Source organism: Hylobates moloch, unplaced genomic scaffold (genome assembly GCF_009828535.3).
Source record: "Hylobates moloch isolate HMO894 unplaced genomic scaffold, HMol_V3 SCAFFOLD_1, whole genome shotgun sequence".
Lineage (NCBI taxonomy): Eukaryota > Metazoa > Chordata > Mammalia > Primates > Hylobatidae > Hylobates > Hylobates moloch.
In genome coordinates, this window is record NW_026652276.1 from 154532872 (window position 1) to 154557102 (window position 24231).

The following is a 24231-nucleotide window of genomic DNA, read 5'->3' on the forward strand; positions in this document are numbered from 1 at the left end:
TTACATTAGTTTACTATTAATCCCAATTTTCTAATGAAACCTTATAGACAATTGTATCCAATCTAAGCCAGTTTGACCATGAGGTAAGATTCTTAAAAACCTTTTATAACCCTTTACACATTTTGCTAAAGAACAGATTAGTACCTTAAGAAAACTTTGTTGTGCTTTTATTTCATTGCTCAGTTTACAGAAAAAAAATATAATATCCTTTGAATTTAGTCAATGTTCATACACAGAATTTCTTTTGCAATATTAAATTTAGAAACCTTCCACAACTATTTAAACCTTTAGCTTGACCTTATCTAATTTAAAACAATCCTTTAACCCTATGCAAAAATTTACTTGCATTTCCATGCCTTCTTATAATCTTTTCCCGAAAACACATTTTACTCTTCTTACACACCTTGCATGTAAATCTATTTTCAATGGTGGTCTCAGTTACATGTTATAATGGTAACTCTTAGCAATTTTAAACTTTAATGTAATATCTGATAAGTTGTTTTAATTATGCACTAGGCACCAATAAAGTTTGATTCCTTCTAGCCTGTTCAAGGGCTTGGTTAATTCAGTATGTCCTCAGGCCTTACCAAGTTGTAAAGCAGGCAAATTGAACAGTTCTCAAAGGCCAAAGAATCAGTTTACAACCTTAAAACATTTAGCAAACCTAGTATCTGACTTCCATAATTTAGACCACCTATTTAAATTTTAATGACATTTGAATTTTACCAATAATCTTTAAGATTTTTTATTTCTCAAAGATTAAAGCTACATGAACTGAAAGTTACTACAGCTTGTATTTTCCTTGAAAAAAATTTGACCTAATGCTTATTTTTCTTTAGGCCAATTAATCAGAGTGCTTTTATATACAAATCACATATATAACTACATAAACAGAAGAAGATCCAGTAGTTGTAAGATTTTTCATTTCCCAATCTCCTAATTGGATAATTGGCCTGAGGGTGGAGCCCTTCAAGAAACAGAGGTAACAGTACCTAATAAGCAGACACGGGTGGAAGACAAAAACAGATTTTGAAAGGGATCTATCTGCCTCTAATTACTGGGGTTCCATGAGGAAAACAGGTTTCTCCAAAAATGGAATACATTATACATTTTCCATTTTTCCCAAGTAGTCTCCATTCATCAGAAATATCTTAGGGTCTCTCATGAGTTCATTAAGAGTGGCAAGACAAAATGGAGGAAAACAATCGGTTGACTGGGGTAAAAACCTTTCTCAGAAAAACAAGATCTACGAAGAAAAAAGCATAAAGGTCTTTCAAATATACCTATAGCTTGGATATCCACTTTTAATTAACTTGAGCATTCTTTAAGAAAATCCTTTTAAATCCCTAGCTACCCAACTTTAGCCATGCCAGATGGCTCATATTTCTGGCTTTTGAACTTTGCCAACAGTAACCTTTACAGGTGAAACCAACAAGCCCCAAAAAGTTATGATTTAACTGCGAGTGTATGAGGTATTTTCAAAGGGGTGGTAAGCAGTTTTTACAAAAACTAGAACCTTTAAGTGTAGCTCAGAGAAAGGAAGATTCACAAAAGAAAGCTAGAAGTTGTTCATGGAGTGGGAGAGCATCAGCAAATGGTAGAAGTCACACAGGTATTTACCAGAAACTACTCATTCCCTAAGCCAGGATTGATCCCAGGCTGCCACCATAAAATAGCAGAGATGAAAACAATATACTGGACAGTTTGCCAGGCTGACTTGAACAGTGGGCTATGGGGTCCTAGGTCCTTATCCCATCCTAAGGTACTCCTCTTTCTGACAGAACCGTATAGAAAGACATGCAAAGCACAACAGATTGGCTACAGCTTGAGACCAACCTCATAAATACTTTTTGATTAATCAAAACTTTACAGAGAATATAACAGTGATCCTTACAATTCCTTTTTACTGGTTTGCACAGGGAGAGGGAGGCCAAAATTCTGACTGTTAAAAAATATTTTGTCTCTTTGCCAGCATGTCAGCCTTCTGAGTTCCCCTCCCCTGAGCTCAATTCTAAGCCAACCAGTTTAAGGTTTGAGAAATAAACTTTTCACAGTTTGAAGGATGCATCCAAGAGGAGTGTCCTGTAGTATGGAGACACGATAACCACCTGTGAAGAGAGGACCAAGGGGGACAAAGAAGGCATTTTTTTCAAAGGAGCCCCCCGGCTCAGAATGAATCTGTAAGGGGCACAGACTAAAGACAAATGGCTACTCATCTAGAAAGAGAGGAGCAAGGTGTCCCTGGTTCCTTTCTCTTCGTATCGAATGCCCAGGGTACATGAGAGAGAGAAGGAAAAAGCTTCCTCTTTCTTTCTTTCATCCTTATATCCCTGAGGCCTGGTGACCACAACAGGGTGCCACCCATGGGTGTAAATGCAGCTTTCACTCATGTTAACAGGTGGGCCTAGGGTGTGGGATTATCTGCACTTCCCCATGCACTCACTGCCTTTCCCCCTGCTATAAGTAGCCTTTCAGTTCCCTACACCTAATTTATGCCATGGATGCTAGTATGACCTCTATCCATGATATGGGAGGCTTGGCTTAATCAGCAGGAATTAGTCATGCTCATCTGTGGTGTGTGCCTTTTAACTTCCATTGTTGTCTGCCTCCAGATCCCTAAGATCCAGTTTTCTTCCCTAGGGCTTCAACTCAAAGCTTGGAATTGAGTTTGGGACAAAAGAATTGCCTCCCTATCATAAGCCAAATGCTAAGGTGAAGCTCTAAAATTGGGTCCTCTCAAACAAGGGAGAGAAAAGGGTGTCCTGTGAATTGGAGCCCTGGCCTGATAAAACACTTTTCAAGAAAAATCCTCTGGCATTGAGAAGCCCCCTGTACTCACAGGGCTGTGTTATTAGGTGGGTGCAAAATCAACTGTGGTCCCTGCCAATCTAGGTAATAGCAAAAACTGTAACTACCTTCACACTAATCCATCAACTATTGACCTGGTGGAGAAAAGAAAAAAAAAAAAAAAAAAAGGAAAAAAAGAAAAAAAAAGCTTAAGCATAGGGCAGGGAAATGCCTGGGGAAGAAACCTCTTGTTCTTATGCAAACAGAGAGAAACTTAATTGTTGTCCCACCGAGCTGGACTCCTTGGAAAGGGGAGAGGAAGACTGTATGGATGTGTGGCAGGGAACACTGGCCAGCTGTCTGCATGGGGCCTCTAGCCCCCAAGATTACCCTGGGGCCCAGGAAGCAGCTGTGGCTCAGTCTCGCCCTGCATGGCTGTTGGATGCCAAAAGTACATACAGTAGACATGGCCATCCGGCAGGGCGGGAATGCAGGGGAGGGCAGGGAGCCACCACTTCCGCATCTATCCTATGTGGCAGCCTTTGGGGTTGTGGTGGAACACCCCTGATATTGTAAAAGAAAAGATAGGTGCCATTACAGTCCTGAAAAAAAAAAGAAGAAAAATGGCATAGCAAAGACTAGGTTGGACCAAGGCTGACATTCCCAAATCGAAGAGTGACTCAGGGGGTTCAGTTTCCTCTGCCTTCAGAAAAAGTCTGAGGACTGGAAGGCCCGGAAACGAAAGTGAAAGAGATTCTTGGGTTCTCATTTTACTCACCCTTCCTCATATCCCCATATAGGCCATCAAATGGTGCAGGAATTTTTGCTTCTTAATTTAGCTAAATCTGGGTACTTGTCTCATGATCAGGAAAAATTAAGCATGCGGATACGTTAAAGGGTAAAGAAGGTGGAATTTATTAAGAGAAAGGAAAGCTCTCAACAAAGAGAGGGTCCTGCATTCAGGTTTCCACCTCACAAATTGAATACCAGGCCACCACACATGAGCTGAAGAGGCCAAGATTCTCCCCTGCATAGAGCATGAATTTCTGGTAGCTCCACCCCATTTTTCCAGTGTACATGTGAGCCCTTAGTCTGAGCCACTCCACATTGATTTATTTCCCTTACTGAGCATGTGTTAAGGGAAATAATTCTTCACCGTGGGCGTGTTTAGACAGGCCTCCTGTGCACAATGACCTGGGCAGGTTGCAGGTTCTCCAGGGACCCTCCCTTACCTGCCTAGACCTTTGTCTGTGTCCTGACTCTGTTGTTAGATAATAAAGTTCATTTTTCCTTTTGGTTGGTTATTTTTCTGGCTTTCGTCATTAAATACAGGCAGCGATTTTAATGAGCATTGACATGGGTTCTGAAAGGCTCTGTAAAGACCATACACTTGGGATTTGGCAAGAGCAGATAAATTCCTTGCCCCATATCAGTTAGGTGGTGAGTGGAAGTATTAGAATTTGAAACACAATTGCTTTATTCTGAACTCTTTGTTTTTGTTTGTTTTGTTTGTTTGTTATGTTACCAAGTTAAAATCTTGGCTTGAAGGAGCTGTTTTAAGGTACAATTATGGTCCAAAAGCAGATCCAGAGAAAAACTTTCACCAATTTCTAGTCCTTTACTACTTCTGGAAGTTCACATTTTATTACTAGCTTTTAAAGCAGCAACAAGGACAACAATGAACAATGCATGGTTTGTTAAATGCGTATGAAAACATGTGAAGAAATGTGGCTTGAGGCTTCTTCTTCAAATATTGTTTGGAATTATGAATTTTTAAAATGGAGATTCTTTACACAAAAATTTATTTAATTACATACAATGTTTACTATATGCCAGATGTCATTCAGATGCTTTAAAAATAGTAAATAATATGTTCCTCCTAACAAATCAAGAAGTAGGTGCTATTATTCTCATTTTATAGATGAAGAAATTGAGGCACAGAGAGCTTAAATTGTCCACAGTCACACAGCTTGTGTTGGATTCAAGAGTTGATCCAGGTAGTCTGACTTCAAAGACCATGCTCCTTATCATCTGTTATGTTGCTAAACAAAATACTGACTATGGAAGACCTAGGAACAGAAGGAAGTGCTACCATAAGTAACTTTGCTTCTAACCACAAATGCTTGTGAATATTTTCATCCCACAGACTTCCTGCAACTTTGCAATAAAATCAACTCCCGGTTCCTCATGGGCCTTCATACATGTTGAAGATTAGCTATCAATTTTGGTCACTCACCCAAATGAATGTGGAATACTTCTCTTTAATAGGCCATCTCTAAGGAGCTCTCTTAGTAAGAGTAGGTGCTCCTTTTCAAGGAAACTATTTGGATCCTGTGTCTGACTGTTGTCCTAATCGCCATGTTTTTAAGTGTTGGCTGAATTCATTGTAGCAAATTGCTTTTTTGGAAGTACTTCTCCTACCTGAGGCTATTCTTCACATTTTTTATATTATTCAGAGTTTTTAGTTATATAGTTCACTCTACTACTAGAATTGACAATATTCTTTTTTTTTTTTTTTTTTTTTTTTTTGAGACGGAGTCTCGCTCTATCGCCAGGCCGGAGTGTAGTGGCACAATCTCAGCTGACTGCAACCTCCACCTCCTGGGCTAGAATTGACAATATTCTATGGTGGTGGTGGTAATTTATGAAATACAGAAGAAAATGAAGTCTTTTTACTACCACCAAATAAATATCTGAAGTGTCCTTTTGAGAATCAATAAGCAAAGTGAAACTAAATTAAAAAGTTAGATTAACGTATAGGCAGGATCTTGGGACTATTAATAAATAAAGTGTTTGGTTTCATTGTTTTATTGCCTGAGATTCTGTTAGGTAAAAAGCAAACATCATATGTAAACTTAATTGGCACATGATCAAATCTATAAAAATTTACTATGTCTAATGATATTCCTGAATGTCATGTTTAATGTTAGGTTTGTCCCAAATAATACAATAATAAATTCGGTCATTCTCCATGTCTTTCCCCCAGTATTATTACATAGGAAAAACAAACTTTCTATTCCAAAGTTAATTTTATTCTTACCTGCCAGCAATGTGGACAAAACTAAGAGCATCAGCCAGCCAAATTTCCTCTCTGTCCTATTTTTAGTTGCATCTTAGCACATTAAACTGGCTAAAAATAAAAAATTAAAAAAAAAAAAATTGGCCTTCAAGGGCTCCCTATAAAGCCTATCCCTTGCACTCTCTTGATCTGGACATATGTGGCTTTATTCCAGCCTCTTCTCTGTAGGTCTTCCAGTCCTTTCAAATGCCCTACTGGATAGAAACCAAGACCACTCCACTGGCCTTCTCCTCCATGTGGTCTACGTCTGTTTCCCAGAAAATACTCATGCACCATTGTTCCTGCAGTCCAAAATGAGGAGTTTTGGCCAACTTAAAATAGTACCATTTTCTTGCCTTTGTCCCCAAAGCACCCATGTGCTTGTCCTCAATTTCCTAGGCAGAGTCAGATCCTGGTCCACTGCCTTCGTCTGCAAGGAGAAACCAAGCTCTTCACTATGGCTCCTGTGAAACGCTCTCATTAAGCTTGAGGTTGGAAGTTGTCTTCCATCACCATTTCCACTAATGGGCATGGAGATCCTCAACACCGTCACAATTCTCTCCAAATAAATGTCTAATCATTTATATAGTTCTGCAATGAGTATCAGAGAGTAATATCTTAAAATATGTTTCTTTGGAAAGTCTGCATTTGAAGTTTTAGAAGGTTTATCAATAGAGCTTGGCATTTAGTTGAAACATTAAGATTAACCTCTTTTTACATTGTCAAAAGCAATAATCACCATTAGTGACATGCAAAAAATATGGAAAATTCCTTTCTCTCTGAGTGCCTGCTGTGTATATATGACTCTGTATTGGCTTGTTCACAGTGATCGCCTGATTTAATCACTGCAACAGCTATGTGGGGTGGGATTATTATTCCCAATTTAGAGAGGAGGAAACTAAGTTTCAAACAGTACATTTTTCAAGGCATTACAGATACTGTGGAAATAGAAATATCTAACTAGAAACTTCTTCCTCTTCCTGCTATGCCATCACAGGTAAGACATACATATCCCATTGCCAATGTTAGCCCAGGACGGCCCACCCTGTTTCTCAAATAGGCACTTTCCTTTTGTTAAACTTAGATATAAAAATGGTTTGAGGTCGTTTCTACTTCTAATGATTTTGAACACAGCACAAAATTTTAACATTTGGTTGGATCTTAAAATACATGTTTACATTTTTTTTTCCAGACAATAGATTTTGAAGGTTTCAAACTATTCATGAAGACATTCCTGGAAGCCGAGCTTCCTGATGATTTCACTGCACACCTTTTCATGTCATTTAGCAACAAGTTTCCTCATTCTAGTCCAATGGTAAAAAGTAAGCCTGCTCTCCTATCAGGCGGTAAGTTTACTTACTTTAAACATTTATGTAGTACAAATTTCAAAGGCTAAATAAATATCGAGTTATCATAAAAGATGAATGATGATTTGCATAAAAATTGTTTGTTACAGGGTTTAGACTTTCACAATAAGATTGTGTGACTCATTTAAAATGTTTCCAGTATAATTATAGCTAATTACAGAAAATATAATTTATCCTTATCTATCACTTGCTTTAGAATTCTATGTATAGATAATAATTTGAAGACATATTTCCATCAAATTTGGAAAACTGCTCTTGTTAAATAACTAGATAAGTATAGATTGCTGAGTATTTGAAAATGTGGTCACAAAGCAACTATATCTAAAAAACGTATAATATTTAATATCTATTTTGCTAATTGCCAATTCACATGTTTAGATTTGTAAGCTCAGAACAGAGATTTGATTTTTCTTTTAGATACCTTAAATTTGTGTCACCATAGAGATGGTGGTTCTCTCATTATGGGTAGCTTTTTAGAGATGCATAATTACATTAATACCTGTTGTATTAATCTCCCTCCAGTCAAGAAAACAGAAATTTCACTGTATTACCCAATGTAAAATAGTGTAATTGGTTAAGCTGTTTCAAAGGATTGAAAAAAGCAAAAAGAGAAGACAGGTGATGTAGATAGACTCAAGGAAACATGTGCTGCCCTTAGATGGCAGTAAGCACAACCTAGAAGCCCTGAGGAAGGATTCCTTGGAGCTAGGATGCAATTCTGAGGTGAGGGGTTGCCTAGCTGACCTAGCCCTTGGACTTTTGCGGAAGTGATACTTCCTGGCTGCCTCTGGTAGCTGGGGAATTCAAGACTAGTCTATAGCCCAGGAACTCAGACCTCTGAGGAGGGGGCATCACCGTGGCCTGTCCCAGATTGCTTAGCAGGGAGCTCATTGTGCCTTTGTTGGTGTGGACATGAGCTAGAGACTAGAGCATACACTGGACAACCTGCTACCGTGCTGAAACGCTGCAGAGATTCAACAGGAGCAGCAGGTTCTATTGCTGGGTCCAGCCCCTTCTCCCGCGACTCCCCACCCCATCGCCCCAACCCCTGTGCCTTCTCATCTCTCTCTAGTGCCCTCTATGGACGGAACAGGAACCACTGGCAATGAAGAAATGTCTGCAGCGGTGTTTCTCACTCTTTGATCACAGGAGTCTTTGAACTCTTTTTTTTTTTTTTTTTTTTTTTGAGACAGAGTCTCGCTCTGTCGCCCAGGCTGGAGTGCAGTGGCATGATCTTGGCTCACTGCAAGCTCCACCTCCCGGGTTCACGCCATTCTCCTGTCTCAGCCTCTGGAGTAGCTGGGACTACAGGCGCCCGCCACCGCCCCCGGCTAATTTCTTTTTTGTATTTTTAGTAGAGACGGGGTTTCACCGTGGTCTCGATCTCCTGACCTCGTGATCCACCCGCCTCGGCCTCCCAAAGTGCTAGGATTACAGGCGTGAGCCACCGCGCCCAGCCATTGAACTCTTAAAAATTGAAGACCTGAAGGAACTTATGTTTATGTGGATGATATCTATTGATATTTACCATATTAAAGATGAGACATTCCAAAAATAACAAGAATCAAACCACTACCTGTTAACAAAAAATAACCCATTCTTATGAAAACTAACTATTTGCAAAAACAAACAAAAACTAGTGAGAAGGATAGCATTATTTTGCATAATTGCAAATCTCTTTGATGCCTGGCTTCATGGAAGACAGCTGGGTAAATTATATCTGGTGCTATGTTTCTGTTGCTGGATCATATGTCACATAGCCTCTTGAAAACTTCACTGTACACTCAAAAGAGAATAAGAGTAAGAAAAGCAAATAATATCTTAATACCATTATGAAAATTATTTTGACCTTAAAAATCTCCTGCAAGGAGCTCAGGGATCCCAGGACAGCCACAAGTCTAGAGAGTCCCAGCTCTAGTATCACAAAGTAGAATATAGAATTCTTGGTATAGAGGCCGGACACGGGTGGATCACGCCTGTAATCCCAGCACTTTCGGAGGTTGAGGTGGGCAGATCACAAGGTCAGGAGTTTGAGACCAGCCTGGCCAACATGGTGAAACCCCATCTCTACTAAAAATACAAAAAAAAAAAAATTAGCCAGGCATGGTGGCAGTCGCCTGTAGTCCCAGCTACTCGGGAGGCTGAGACAGGAGAATCACTTGAACCCAGGAAGCAGAGGTTGCAGTGAGCCAAGATTGCATCACTGCACTCCAGGCTGGCAACAGAGCAAGACTCCATTTCACACACCACACACACACACACACACACACATACACACACACACATGTTGGTAAAGAGGTAAGTTCAATAATGGACATTCCGATAAATAAAAATGTAAGAACATGTAATTAAGAAATAGATGGTTGAGCCATAAATGAAACTTAGACAGTATGATGAAGAGTCCATAATATTAAGCCTTATGTTGTACTGCTTCCCTTCCTTCCTTCCTTCTTTCCCTCCTTTCTTCCTTCTTTCCTTCCTTTCTTCCCTCCCTCCCTCCTTGCCTGCCTGCCTGCCTCCCTCCCTCCTTTCTTTCTTTCTTTCTTTCTTTCTTTCTTTCTTTCTTTCTTTCTTTCTTTCTTTTTCTTTCTTTCTTTCTTTCTCTTTCTCTCTTTTGTTCTTTCATTCTTTTGCTCCTTCTTTCTTTCTGAGACAGGGTCTCAGGCTCGAGTGCAGTGGTGTGATCTTGGCTCACTGCAACCTCTGCCTTCTGGGTTCAAGGGATCCTCATGCCCCAACCTCCCAAGTAGCTGGGAACTACAGGATCATGCCAACATGCCCAGCCAATTTTTGTATTTTTAGTAGAGACAGGGTTTTACCATGTTGACCAGGCTGGTCTCAAACTCCTGGCCCTCAAGCAATCTGCCCGCCTCAGCCTCCCAAAGTGCTGAGATTACAGGCATGAGCCATGGCATCTGGCCTTCCCATCTATTAATGATGTAACATATTTTTCTTAAAGTAATCACATGTTGATAGAAGCTTTTTTAAAACAAGTGTACATATTCCACATGATAGCCCTTTAAGATGTATGGTGACTAATACATTTATCATCATTTTTCTCTTCTTATAAAATATTTTTAGATTCTTAAATAATTCTCTTTCAATCATGAATTGAGAGGCCTCACCACACTTGCTGTTTTTCTCGGAATGAGTTTCAGTGGATCTGTTCTTAATGTGTAGTATTACAGTTTAATAGTGTTTTGGGTTGAACATTTTTAAATGATTCTAGAAATTAAAACTTCCTTGTTCTCTGCTGCATGCTATAAATGTATCACACATACCTTAAATTGAATTAAATAAGAAAGCTGTCCTGTATTTAATTCTACATGATATAATATTGTCCTTGAGAAGAGAAAATATTTCTAGATAATGTTGTCTATCTAAATAGCTGTATCACATATGGAAGAAAGAGAACAATTCTGATAATTTAGGTGATTTTGTAAGAAATTCAAACCTAAAACTTCCTTTTCTTCTAATAGCCTATATTATCTACTGAATAGAAGATGCCAGATTTATTAGGGGTAAAAATCAAATCAGGTTTAAAATGGAAAAAAAAAAAGGAAAACCAGATTGTACTTGAATTTGGGAAAATTACACATTCTACACAGACTACATGAAAGGAATATGGGCTATGTAATCCTCATGCAGCAATGATTAATTAAACTCTGATTCCTTTTCAAAGCTTGGCCTCCACATTTTAGAACTAAGTACATAGTGTCTTGTCCAGGACTATTTCTAACCCTATTTTTTTTTCAGACCCACCTTTGATAGTTATTTTTTTTTTCCTGAGGAAGAAGGAACAATAGACAATAATAAAATTTTCAAGGCTGAAGTAGCCTTGACTCAGAAACTGACAAAAGAAATGCCTTTCCATTCATAGAATCTTGCTTTGCAATAATCTGTTATCTAATGTATAACGAGGTGCTTTGTGGCTGAAAAATAACAGACTTTTGAACAGAGAGGGGATATAATCTGGTTTGGTTTATGCTGTTATAGTTCACCATATTTCATTACCACAGTTCCAGCAGGAATAGAGTAGGTAGTCTTTTACTCTATACAGCAACTAAAAAATAAGGGCTTCTCAAGAAAAAACAAAACTGAAAAGGAAAAATAATTATGCTCACTACTGAATGATAATCAATTACAAGATATATAGTAAAAGTAAAACATTTAGTTTTTATAGAATAAAAATTTAAAAATAATTATAAATAGGCATAAAGGTTGTATGTATTTATACATATGCGTATGTATAGCTGGGTTTTGTTTGATTGTAATATGTAATGATCCATCTGGCATTTCATGAAGAAGATGACTTATTTTTGTAATATAATTTGTTGTAATATAAGTGCCTCTTATCACCTATTTAAAAATGATGTCACTACTACTGTTTCCATATTTGACTTTCGATTTTTGAAGATATCCCTAATGCATTATCTCTTCAGCTTTTTCATACCACTTCTGCGTCATTGCAAATGTCAGGTCTCTAATCTCTCATCTCTGCCAGTTCAATGACCAATTTCTGATATTGCTTTCATCCTTGGGGTCCACCATTTGTTAATTTCCTTCTTTATACACTTTTAAAATCAGCTAGAATCTTTCTTTTTCTATAACAAGGTTGAGAAAGATGGTTGAGGCTCACAACCTCAACCGTCAATCAAAATTGTCATCTCCTATATCAGTCCCTACAACTTGAACACTCAACATAACTTAAGGTAAATTTAATAAATATGCAGATTTCTGTCACTATAAATTCCTACTACCCGATATTTATATGACCTTAACACTTCTTCAGTTTTTTTAAAACAATGTAAAAATTATTTGTTATTGGCACTGTATCCTAGATCAATTATGTTGATTTTTTAAACTTTTTAAAGTTTATTTAAATATGTCTTCTCATTTCAACACATGACTTTTTTTGCATCATATAACCAACTGGCACTGTCAGACGTAATGTGCCTCAGTTACTCCCCACACAACCCACACAGCTCACAAATAATATTTATTTACTGTATTTTAGATGGAACACTTTGTCTGGATGTTGAAATCTTTCAAACAGTTAGATACCAAATTAACTGTGTTTGAAAGTTCATTAATTAGATTCTACTCAAACCTGCTACCATTCTTACCTTCTATTTTGGTAAATAGCATCCAAGAATCTATCCACTTCCCAGTCCTAAAATATTGGAATCCTCCTACCTTCCACTGCGTCACTTCCCATATTTAGTTAATCACAAAATACTCTCTAGTACTCATTATAACTGCTTCTTCCCAAACGTTCTGCCAGTGTCATAGTTTAATTGATCATTGCATCATAAACTATCAATTAGCAGGCTCTCAGAACAGGCCCTCACTTCCCATCTCCAAAGCATTCTTTCAAATGGAAGCCTGATTATATTACTCTTGGGTTTCTAAATTTCAGGCCTTCACTGTCAACTATCATAGCATATTTTAGTTAAACTTATTTTTCAAGCAAACTTAAATCCTCAATATGTAAAGCTAACTAAAGCAGAGTTGCTTTAGTGCAGGGCATGGGTGCAGGAGATACATGAGTACATGGGGTCATAGTCATCCCCAGCTTTTGAGACATTCATTCCCACCTGAAATTACCTTTATGAGACTCCAGGATCCAGAGTCTCAGTGAAGGTGATAAAATCAGAGTTCCATGGCCATGAAGCTCAATGTCACGTAGGTTATAGCATCTGCCTACAGCCCTATTCGCTCCATCTCCCTGCCCTATGCACCCCATATCCAACTATTTGCTGTGACTTAAACCTGCTCTTCTCACTCAGGACTGAGTTTTCTTACATAATGTTTCTTTGTCCTTATCGCATGAAAACCCAATGCTTCCTTAAAGCCTCAGCTAAAGTGTCACTCTTAATTAAATAGCACGCAATGTGTTCCATACTAGGAATTCAATGATTAATAAGATGGCACACCTGGAGTGTGCAACTGGGAAGAAACTCTGGCACTCTGGTACTTTTACAAGACACCATTTGTCCCTTGTAGCATCCCTGTCCCTTCTCCATCCCCACCCATGACAACTCCAACCATTTAGTATTCATTAACTGAATTAACTGCCTTCAGAGAAATTATCTTTCTTTACATATAAGATAGCAGTCAACAGCAATTATTAGTAACTGTTAGTTTTTTGAATAATATAGTAATTAAAATAGGACATAATATAGTATATTAACTCATTTAAAGACTCATACTGTTTGTTTCTGTTGGACTACACAATGTCCAAAATGTTGCATCTGTAATAGAAAATGTCTGGTACTTGTTGCAGATCAGTGTAACAGTTTTTGTTGTTGTTTCTTCCTAATTGTTTTATAAGAAAGAAAGAGAAGATTTTCCTAGCCCCCTTTAAATAATAATAGGCACTCAATTGATAGGTGTGCCATTTAGTAATTTATTTTATTCATTCATTAATTCATGCATCCTATCTATTTATTTAAACTCATATGCTAGAACTTCCACAGGAAAGCTGAAGATCCTTTAAAATCAAGCAGAAAGATGAAGAATTATGTGATCAATTATATTATAATACAGTAAATATTGTAACCCACTGTTGAACTATGTGGAGAAAACAGTGAGGTGCCTACAGGATCCCAAATAAAACTAGAGGAAAGGAGGAGGTGAACCATTGCAGGAGTCATCTAGTGTAAATTGGAGTTATCCAGGTAAAGTTGGGGAGGGGAGTAGGTACGGGTGGGAAAGGATGGATGCGAAAGGAGTTCCAAGGACAGAAATCAACATATACATTTCTATTCAATTTTTTTAATGTCCCATCAAAGGGCAATGTATGAACTGTAAGACATTCAGTATTCATTGATTCAAATTTCATCACTTACAAATTGATATTTACTGTTCAAGTTGTTAGGGATACATCAGTGAGCAAAATGATGGCTCACGCCTGTAATCCCAGTACTTTGGGAGGCCGAGGCAGGTGGATCACGAGGTCAGGAGATTGAGACCATCCTGGCTAACACGGTGAAACCCGGTGTCTACTAAAAATACAAAAAATTAGCCAGATGTGGTGGCAGGCGCCTGTAGTCCCAGCTACTCGGGAGGCTGAGGCAGGAGAATGGCGTGAACCCAGGAGGCAGAGCTTGCAGTGAGCCGAGATCGTGCCATTGCACTCCAGCCTGGGTGACAGAGTGAGACTCCGTCAAAAAAAAAAAGAAAAGAAAATGAAACCCGTTTCCATAGTCATTTACATTCTAGTGGGGAGAGGCAGACATACAGAAAAGTAAATATGTGTACCATATCAGATGGTAGTAAGTAGTATTGGCAAAAATGTATACAAAAAGAGGCTGGAGGCTGGGCATAGTGGTTCATGCTTGTAATCCCAGCACTTTGGGAGGCCGAGGTGGGGGAATCACGAGGTCAGGAGTTTGAGACCAGCCTGGCCAACATAGTGAAACCCATCTCTACTAAAAATACAAAAATCAGCTGGGCGTGGTGGTGCACACCTGTACTCCTAGTTACTCAGGAGTCTGAGGCAGGAGAATTGCTTGAACCTGCGAGGCAGAGTTGCAGTGAGCTGAGATGGCACCACTGCACTCCAGCCTGGGCGACAGAGCGAGACTCCATCTCAGAGAAAAAAAAAAAAAAAAAACAAGGCTGGAAAGTGCAGTTTGAGGCTGAAGATGACTGGGAATCTGGGATTCTCATGATTCACTTGAACTAAGATAGGAGTTTAAAAAGGTCATTTCTGTTCATCCCAGAGCAGATGATGCTCATGACCTTGTAAGTATTGGGCATGGCCTGGAGTGGAATGAGGAAAGAGGGCCTGGCAAGGTCAAAGCCCCAAGGACCTTAGGAGACTGGAGGAAGATAGACTTGATAGAGCACTGAGAGGTCTGGGTCTGGCCTGGACTCCACTTGTGCTTCTGCAGAAGAGGCGAGAGGTAGTGAAGGCCAGGTGGGGAAGAGTTTTGCCTGTCATGCTAAGTTATGAATTTTATCCAGAAGAAATTGGAAAGCCATTATGAGATTTTAAGCCAGAAAATAATTACACTGCTAGTGATGTGGAAGCTATCAAGAAGGAGAACGAGGCTGACAGTATACAAGGGTCCAGAAGATATTTCAGATTGAGAGTAGTAACAGCTATCTTTGAAAAAAATTAGGTGCCTTATCATTGGTCCCCAACTCTCCCATTGCTTGTTTGATGAGGCAATGGTTAATTTGCACTGTGATGCTACACATATCAATAAGCTATAATATCAATAGGAGGGTTATGTCATTTTATGTTTTCTGTGCATTTGAGTCACATCCCAAGTACTTATTTTAGATAGAAAAGGAAAAACGATTCCTTTTGTCTGTCAGAAAGTTAATCAATTAAGAACAGAAAATTGTACAATGAGAATGAGATACTTGAACCTTGGGAGAAATGTTCTTTTACCAAATAGACTTACTGAATGTTCTTGCTGAAAGGTATAATTTATTAATTGTGCTGAGAAGAAGATATTTCTCTTATTAGGACTGTCTTGAGGATATTAAATACATATGTGTGTATGTGTATTTTTTATTACTGTGCTCTACCTTAACAGGTCTTTTATAACTGATAAGTTATTTCAGTTTACACAATGCAAACAAGGAAAGACAGGGTCCCCAAAACACAAACTGAACAGACTACATAGCTTGTGTGACTATGAGATAGGGGAATTTCTGACAGATATTAGATATTTAAAATATATTGGTGTGTTTCTTAATGTCAATATACTTATTACTGTTGAGGTAATAAACTTGCTGACATAGAAATGCTCCAGGAATAAAGATGAAATAAATTCTGTCTACTGGCCAATTCATATTTATTTATATCAACCTTAACATTTGATGTACCTCTGTAGTATTGAATTCATACTTCTAATTATTATCATTAGAAGTAATGATCCACAGATTATTTTACTTCAAGAAATATTTTATCCTGCCAACCTCTTCCTTGCAATAATTTTGTGATCCTGTTTTTAACACAATTACTGCCAGTAAGGGATGATTTCTCTTCAAGTCTCTCCTTAATCATTAAATGGTTTTTAATATATTAGACTTGAATAATCAGGTTTCTTTTTTCTTCCATCTGAATATTCCAAGTAAAATTTGGTCGTCAAATTTTCCACCTTTACTTTATTATTAGATTTATTCACCCAACACACAGGGGTTTCCGTATTTTCATTTTCATCTGAATGATTGTATACTAAATGATAGTGTTGTCTTAACATTTTTGTACTTTCATGTTCAAAAATATTTATTTACAGTCTGTAATATTCTAGTAAAAGGAAATAAGAGATTTAATACCCTGCAGAGGCCCAAATCTATCATAACATTATTTCACTCATAAAAACACCTAGTCATAGCTAGAAAATATGCAAGGGTGTTGGACACTTGCTTTGATCCCCTGGAATGAAAGCTCTGTGGAAATGGGATTTTCCTGCTTTGTTCAATGCTTTATCCTCGGTACCTGGGATCTGGTTTTACATGACTAATCTTAAGGGTCCTGAATATTTATTGTGTTTATGATTATAATGGGCTAGTTGTATATCTATCAAAAACACAGATGAGCAATAAGAAAAATCATACATAAAGATTTGGTAAATATATGTGCATGTTTACACATGCAAGCACACATATAAATACATGTTCACAAACATATTATGATGGATGGCCCAAGACATGGGCCAAATGGAAGACGAAAATTTAGAGTTCTTAGCTCTGGCTATGGTTTCTAATTTTCTTTCAAATGTTTATGATTTAATCAATGTATCCACCCTTAAGAGTCTTGAAAACCAGACTCTTAAAACAAAGGTCTTTTATTGAGAGGCAGAAGACAGTTTCTTCTGATTTATTTTTCTCTGTCCAGCCTCACAGAATCATGCTTAGAGTATAAAACTCCAATTCTGGCCAGGCACGGTGGCTCACGTCTGTAATCCCAGCACTTTGTGAGGCCAAGGTGGGTAGATCACTTGAGGTCAGGAGTGAGAAACCAGCCTGCCCAACATAACAAAACCCCATCTCTACAAAGAATACAAAAATTAGCTGGGCATGGTGGCAGGTGCCTATAATCCCAGCTACCTGGGAGGCTGAGGCAGGAGAATTGCTTGAACCTGGGAGGCAGAGGTTGCCGTGAGCCCAGATTGCACCACTGCACCCCAGCCTGGGCTACAGAGTGACTCCATCTCAAAAATAAATAAATAAATAAATAAATAATAAAACTCCAATTCAGACTGCATTTTGAGTCGTACCTGTGCACCTTGTTCTCACCTCTGTTTTCTTAAATGTAAAATGGGGATAATATGTGTATGTATTTTATTAACTATTGTGAGACTGAAAAAAACATGATGCATGTACATCATTTGAAATAGTATTGTGTACATTATAAATGCTTAATAAATGCCAGTCATTACCATTATTCATTAAATAAATTATGTTTCAATGTTTTGGTGTGCATACATAGCATAAAGTTCAATTTCAACATATTGGTTGCGCATGGTTGCTCAGGCCTGTAATCCCAGCACTTTGGAAGGCCGAGGTCGGGAGTTTGAGACCAGCCTGGCCAACATGGTGAAACTCCATCTCTACCAAAAAATACAAAAATTAGCTGGATGTGGTGGCTCACACCTGTAATTCCAGCTTCTTGGAGGCTGAGGTGGGAGAATCCCTTGAACCCTGGAGGTGGAGGTTGTAGTGAACATGCCACTGCACTCCAGCCTGGGCATCACAGAGTGAGACCCTATCTCAAAAAAAAAAAATCAACATATCCTTTTTGTTTTAAAGATATTATAAATTCTGAACAATATCTGTACAGTAAAATTTAAGGAGATTATTGGAATTTCTTTTCATGTGATAAATACAGAAAATTTCGCATCATGGGCTCTTTTAATATGTAGTGGTTTAATTATTTTTGTCCCATACTTATATGTATTCAAATTACTGAGAATAATTTAAATAACTTTCAATTATCCACCTGCATACAGTGTATAGCCTACACAACCTGATACGGTAACCACTAGCTATCCATTGCTATTTAAATTTAAATTCATTAATAATTTTGGTCAAATAGCCATATGTAGTTAATTTTATTGTATTGAAGAGTGCAGAAAGTTTTTTTTTGTTTTTTTTTTTTCAAGAGACAGAATCTTGCTCTGTTTGTTGCCCAGACTGCAGTGGTGTGATCATAGCTTACTGTAACTTTGAATTGCTGGACTCAAGTGATTCTCTTGCTCAGCCCCCCAGGTAGCTGGGACTACAAATGCATGCCCCCCAGTGGGTAATTTTAAATTTTTTTTTATAGAGATGAAGTTTCCCTATTTTGCCCAGGTTGGGCTTGAACTCCTGGACTCAAGTGACCTTTTTGCCTTGGCCTCCCAAAACACTAGGATTACAGGTGTGAACCACTGAACTCAGCCTTCAGAAAATTTTATTGGATAACACTGATGTAGACAGATCTCATTTTTACTGCTTCTAAAAAGAGGCCAAAGTTTGGAATGAGATGATTGTCTTCACCTTTTTGCTCCGTTGACTGACTGGTATATGATCACTAATAGTTTACTTACTGACTTTTCACTTTCTCATCTTTAAAACAGAATTGTAGGGTCAAATAAGACCACTGTACAAAAGTATTGTTTGCACACAACCAGAGCTGTTATTAATGTTGTTCCTTCACAGAGGTTACTCTGCTCTTAAAACATTATCCCCAAAGACCTACACTTTAAGTCCTTCTCCCTGTAATTGCTCGTTTGGGGTTTTTGCCAATGTCCAAACAGGTGAAAACCAGAGTATGTTCTCAGAGAGGTTTGTCTGATCCCAGTTTCATATCGGGGACTGTCTCTCACAGTCTGTCTTCTCTTTATAAGGAACCACCATCTCTATTACGTTTCTTATTCACTGAAAATGCCATCTACCTCATTTTGCTGCCGGTTTGGGTAAACATAAAGAATGAAAGATAATTATAATATACTACAACAAGCATAATTGAAAGATTAAGTGTAAAAATCATGAAATATATGACAATACTAATATCAACTATTTTTATTCTGATTATCAATGCTACTCATTATAACCAATAGTATTGATGTTGGAAATATAATTATACTACGTGATAAATAAATCTGATACATTTCTGTAAATTGAACCAATATTTTAAAAGAAAAAGCTAAATTGCCAGTGTTTTACTGCCTTATAAATTTAGAAATGTAATCCGTGTTATTGTTTTTGACTATTTCATTAAGAAATAGAGAAAATGTCACTGTTTACATTATATGAAATGCAAGTGTTTGAAAATAAAACAAACTGGACCAGAGGCACTAATTTAACAGGTACCCAAAACTTATCTGCTAATAATTGAACCTGAGGCTGGAATTAAAATTATCTATTAAATACAACTTTTGAGGTTATTGTTTCAAGAAGTGAAGTGTCTAGATTGGAGTAAAATGAAAATCACGTGATTAGAAATATGATAATAGTAGGCAACATTCAATTTGACTAATGCTAACTACTTTTTATAACTAAAGCTTTGAAGAAAAGAATGTGTATGTGTGTATGTATGTGTATATATAACGAAATTATTTTAACAGAAATAAATGCTAAGTACAAGATAATTATTCCTAATAAGACTAATACGCTCTGATTACAATGCTTATTTTTCACTTTATTTTGTACTATTGTAATATACACACACACACACACACATATATATACACACACACACATTTGCTTCACTTTTGTGATGAAATATTTAAAGTAGTATAGCCTAGGGCAAGTAGAAGAATCTGCAGATTATACTACTTTAAGTGTCAACTGCAATATTTACTCTGAAGCAATATTTAGCTCTGATCACTTGAGGCCAAAAAACAAACAAACGAACCCTTTTGTTTTGCCCACCTTTATGTTTCATTTTAGTTATAAAGAGAGAATTTCACTGATGACTGGGTGTGTAAAATTGGCCTTTGTTAATTAAAAATAGAATTTTGAGCTTCCTCACCAGAGGCTATTGCTGCTAGAGAGGATCTCACTTACTATTTCATGTTATTATTTTATCATTTCAGCTGTAGTCAAGAAGTCAGGCTTGCAACTTCTTGGTTGCCGTACATGTTGTCTCCTAGGCTTCTGAATAACCATTAGATTAGTGCAAACTTCTTAAAAGGAAAAAGGACTTTTCTTCAGGGTAGTGAACTGCAATCGAGGAAGATAAGTAGTGAGCTTCAGCCAGATTTAGGGCAAGGGCAAAAGAAAAATAAATAAATAAATAAATAAAGGGTAGAATAGGGTGTAAAAATAACTCCTATGGAGACAGATTGAGGACCAGGGCCTGCTTTCAGAAAACGAAATGAAAACATAATATAAAGAAACATTAAAAAAAAGTGGGCTGATTTTTGGGAGGTGGTGGGAGCAGGAATAAATCTGTGAGCTTTTCTATTTTTATTTATTTATTTTTTTTTTTTTGAGACAGTCTCGCTCTGCCGCCCAGGCTGGAGTGCAGTGGCGTGATCTTGGCTCACTGCAACCTCCGCCTCCTGGGTTCAAGCAATCCTTCTGCCTCAACCTCCCAAGTATCTGGGACTACAAGCATGCACCACCACGCCCAGCTAAGTTTTGTATTTTTAGTAGAGACGAAGTTTCACCATGTTGGCCAGGATGTTCTCGATCTCTTCACCTTGTAATCCGCCCACCTCGGCCTCCCAAAGTGCTGGGATTACAGGCATGAGTCCCCGTGACTGGCCGAGCTTTTTTATTAATTAAACACCTCAAAATTTAATCAAGTTGATGAGCGCATAAACTGTAGTACATCCAGATAATGCAATGTTATTCAGTGATAAAAATAAATGAGCTATCAGGCCATGAGAAGACACGGAGGAAATGTAAATGCATATTAATAACAGAAAAAAGCCAGTCTAAATAGCCAGTCTGCATGCTTCAACTCTGTGACTCTATGGGAAGGGCAAAATCAGGGAGAAAATACAAGTTTCAGAGGTTGTTGGGAGGGCAGAGATAAATAAACAGAGTAGAAATATTTTAGGGCAGTGAAACTTCTCTGAAAGACACTATAATGGTGGACACATCATTATACACGTGTCCAAACTCATAGAATATACAACAAAAAGAGAACCCTAATGTATATTATAGAGACTGGACAGTAATGAGGTGTCACTAACGTACTACTTTGGTGGAGAATGTTGGTAGTGGGGAAGAATATACATGTGTACTGGGTAATAACTTTATAAACAGAAGCAGAATTAATGTGAAACACAGAGAGATATTTGAAATAAGCAAGACTTTAGTAAAGAAAATGAAGGAAAGATATAAAGCAATGTTCAATCTCTGTACAGTCTCCATTTTATTGTGAGCCTCAAACTTTTTAAAAAAGAATAGAGTCTTTAAAAAATTCAGTCCTGTTCTACAATTTTCTTTTTATCAAGTAATAATAATAAAAGGTCTTTGACATTTTATCTTCTTCTTCAGTGCACTCTATAAATCATTCCAAAAGTATATATTTTACCTCTCAAATTTGGCTGCTATTGGACTTAAGGAAGAGTTGATTAGTTCTTCAATGTATAGATTGAATATATGCCCTTATTTCTGTTATATAAGCTTTACGCTATTTAAATGTAAAACTGTGACACAAATACTTGATACAGCTTTAATATTCAGTTAATATTTCATGGAAATAAATACATGATACAGCTTTAAATATTCATTTAACCATATTTCATGTAATAAACACATGATACAGCTTTAAATGTTCAGTTAACAATATTTCATGAAAAGAAAATGGAAAATATACTCATTTTTCCAAACAAAAATAATTTTAGTACAGTAGCATATTCCTTCAAAAACGTGATGCTAAATACAAATTATATGTGTACATTCATACTCAATTTATACATTACATACAGAAAAGACAAAATTATGTGATCCTTACATTCTCAATTGTTTGTGTTCAGTATGATGAAAGCTGATAATTAAACACCATGTACCTTAGTTGTATAAGTACAAATGATCATGCCATGTTCTAAATAAGTGAAGATCTATAATATATTTGGCTTTCTTTCAAATAAGTGTCAGAACATATTCTTTTCTTTCTTTTTTGTTTTGTTCTGAATTTTTCTATAAAAGAGTTAAATCAAGCTGATTAAATCATTTCAGTACCACAGGGGAAAACGGTGGAAAAGAGGATTAGCTCATCAGCAGGATGAGTTAGGTCATAGCTTATCCGACCGTAATTCAAGTGCTGTGTTCTCCAAGTCTGAAAGTTATGGTCATGTCAAGGGTCAGCGCCAAAATGTTTTTTATCATGAGTTGGAACTGCTTGTTCCTGCAGCTGGCTAAGCTTTAATTGGCTAGTTTCAGTTATTCCGGTTATTTATTTATTTTTTTTTTAAAGCTCAGGATTGTCTTCAATTCCCTGCCTTCTTTGGTTTATAAATAACTATTAGTTTGTATTAGATATACATTGATACTTCTATTAAGAAGGAAATTCCATTTACAATATATGTCTCTGTTGATAACTTTATAAACAGGAGTAGAATTAATGTAAAACATAAAGCCACATTTGAAATAAGTAAGACTTCATTTTAAAAAGAAAGGGGCTGGGCATGGTGGCTCACACCTGTAATCCCAGCACTTTGGGAGGCCAAGGTGGATGGATCACGAGATCAGGAATTCGAGACCAGCCTGACCAACATGGTGAAACACCATCTCTACTAAAAATACACACACACAAAAAAATCAACCAGGCGTGGTGGCGCGCACCGGTAATCCCAGCTACTCAGGAGGCTGAGGCAGGAGAATCACTTGAACCCAGGAGGCAGAGGTTGCAGTGAGCCAAGATCGCGCCATTGCACTCCAGTCCCTGGGTTACAGAGTGAGACTCCATCTCAGAAAAAAAAAAAAAAAAAAAAAGGATGGAAAGACCCAAAGCAGTGTTTTTTCAAACTGTGATTTTTGATCCATTGGTGGCTAATAAATTCAATTTAGTTGGTCTTTGAAAAAAAATTTTAAGAATAGGATAGAATAGGAGTAGGTTAATATAGAAAAGAAAATATTTGGGCAATTATGAATCCCACTAATGTGTGTGTGTGTGTGTGTGTGTGCGTGTGTGTGTGTGCATGCATGCATGTGCACAGTGTTAAGATGTAAATTATTTTTCTTACACTTTTATGATTGGCCTTGAACAAAAATAATTTGTAAGCTGCCAGTGTAGAAAAAAGAAGATGGATTTGTCTTGCTGGTTATGAAACTCTGGGAAGTTAAAATCTGTAAGACAGTTCCTAATCTGTAAAATGGGGAAAATGCACTCTACCTCACAGGGTTCATGTAAGAATAATGTGAGATAATATGTGTTAAAGCTGCTGTCATGATTTCAGTCACATATTAGGCACTCAGTAAATAGTTCCCTTTATTAGTGACAACATCACCAATGATAAAACTAACTTGGGACATTTCACAACACATTGAATTATATGCCTGGGAATCTTGAGATGGCTTGACAAGATGATGGGTATTCATGGAAAGTTACAAATTGAAAAACTAAAGTAGAGTGAGAGACACGCAGTCAGGTAGATCTGTGCTAAGAACAGGGTTCTAGAACGGTGTTTGGTTCGAATTATTCCTTACAGTAGCTCCTGGTTGATTAGGAATCTAGTAGCCACTCAACCCATTAGTTATTTTTCCCAAATACCTCTAAAAATGCCATATATCCCTCAAGGGATAATTGCGGTTTATCTTCAGGCCTTGTCAGATACACACAATCTGACTTCAGTGGCTTCTGGGTAAGATAGAACTAACAAGTTATTGTGAACATAGTTAGATTATCACCAGACAGGTAATAAGCAACCTATATCCTTGTCATAGAACAGACACAGATAATGGGTTTCAGAAATAAAGTGAGAACCGTTTAAAAACCAAACCACTCATGTGTTTTTACCTCTCTAATATCCATCATGTTTATCCAGAGTTTTGCTTATGTTCTCTTTATTCTTACTCATGGGCAAATCCCTTGATGGTAAAAAAGGATGTCTTCTT

At 37.4% G+C, this 24231-nt stretch overlaps 1 protein-coding gene across 13 annotated transcripts in view; it reads left to right on the forward strand.

Annotated features, from left to right (window-relative positions):
• The window catches only part of DGKB (diacylglycerol kinase beta), a 755291-nt gene that overhangs the window by 166775 nt on the left and 564285 nt on the right, over positions 1–24231 (forward strand). For all 13 annotated transcript variants that reach the window (XM_032760162.1, XM_032760169.1, XM_032760230.1 and 10 more), the window contains one exon: positions 7038–7191. In XM_032760162.1, coding sequence (XP_032616053.1) covers positions 7038–7191 — 154 coding nt within the window. The remainder of the gene's footprint in view (positions 1–7037; positions 7192–24231) is intronic.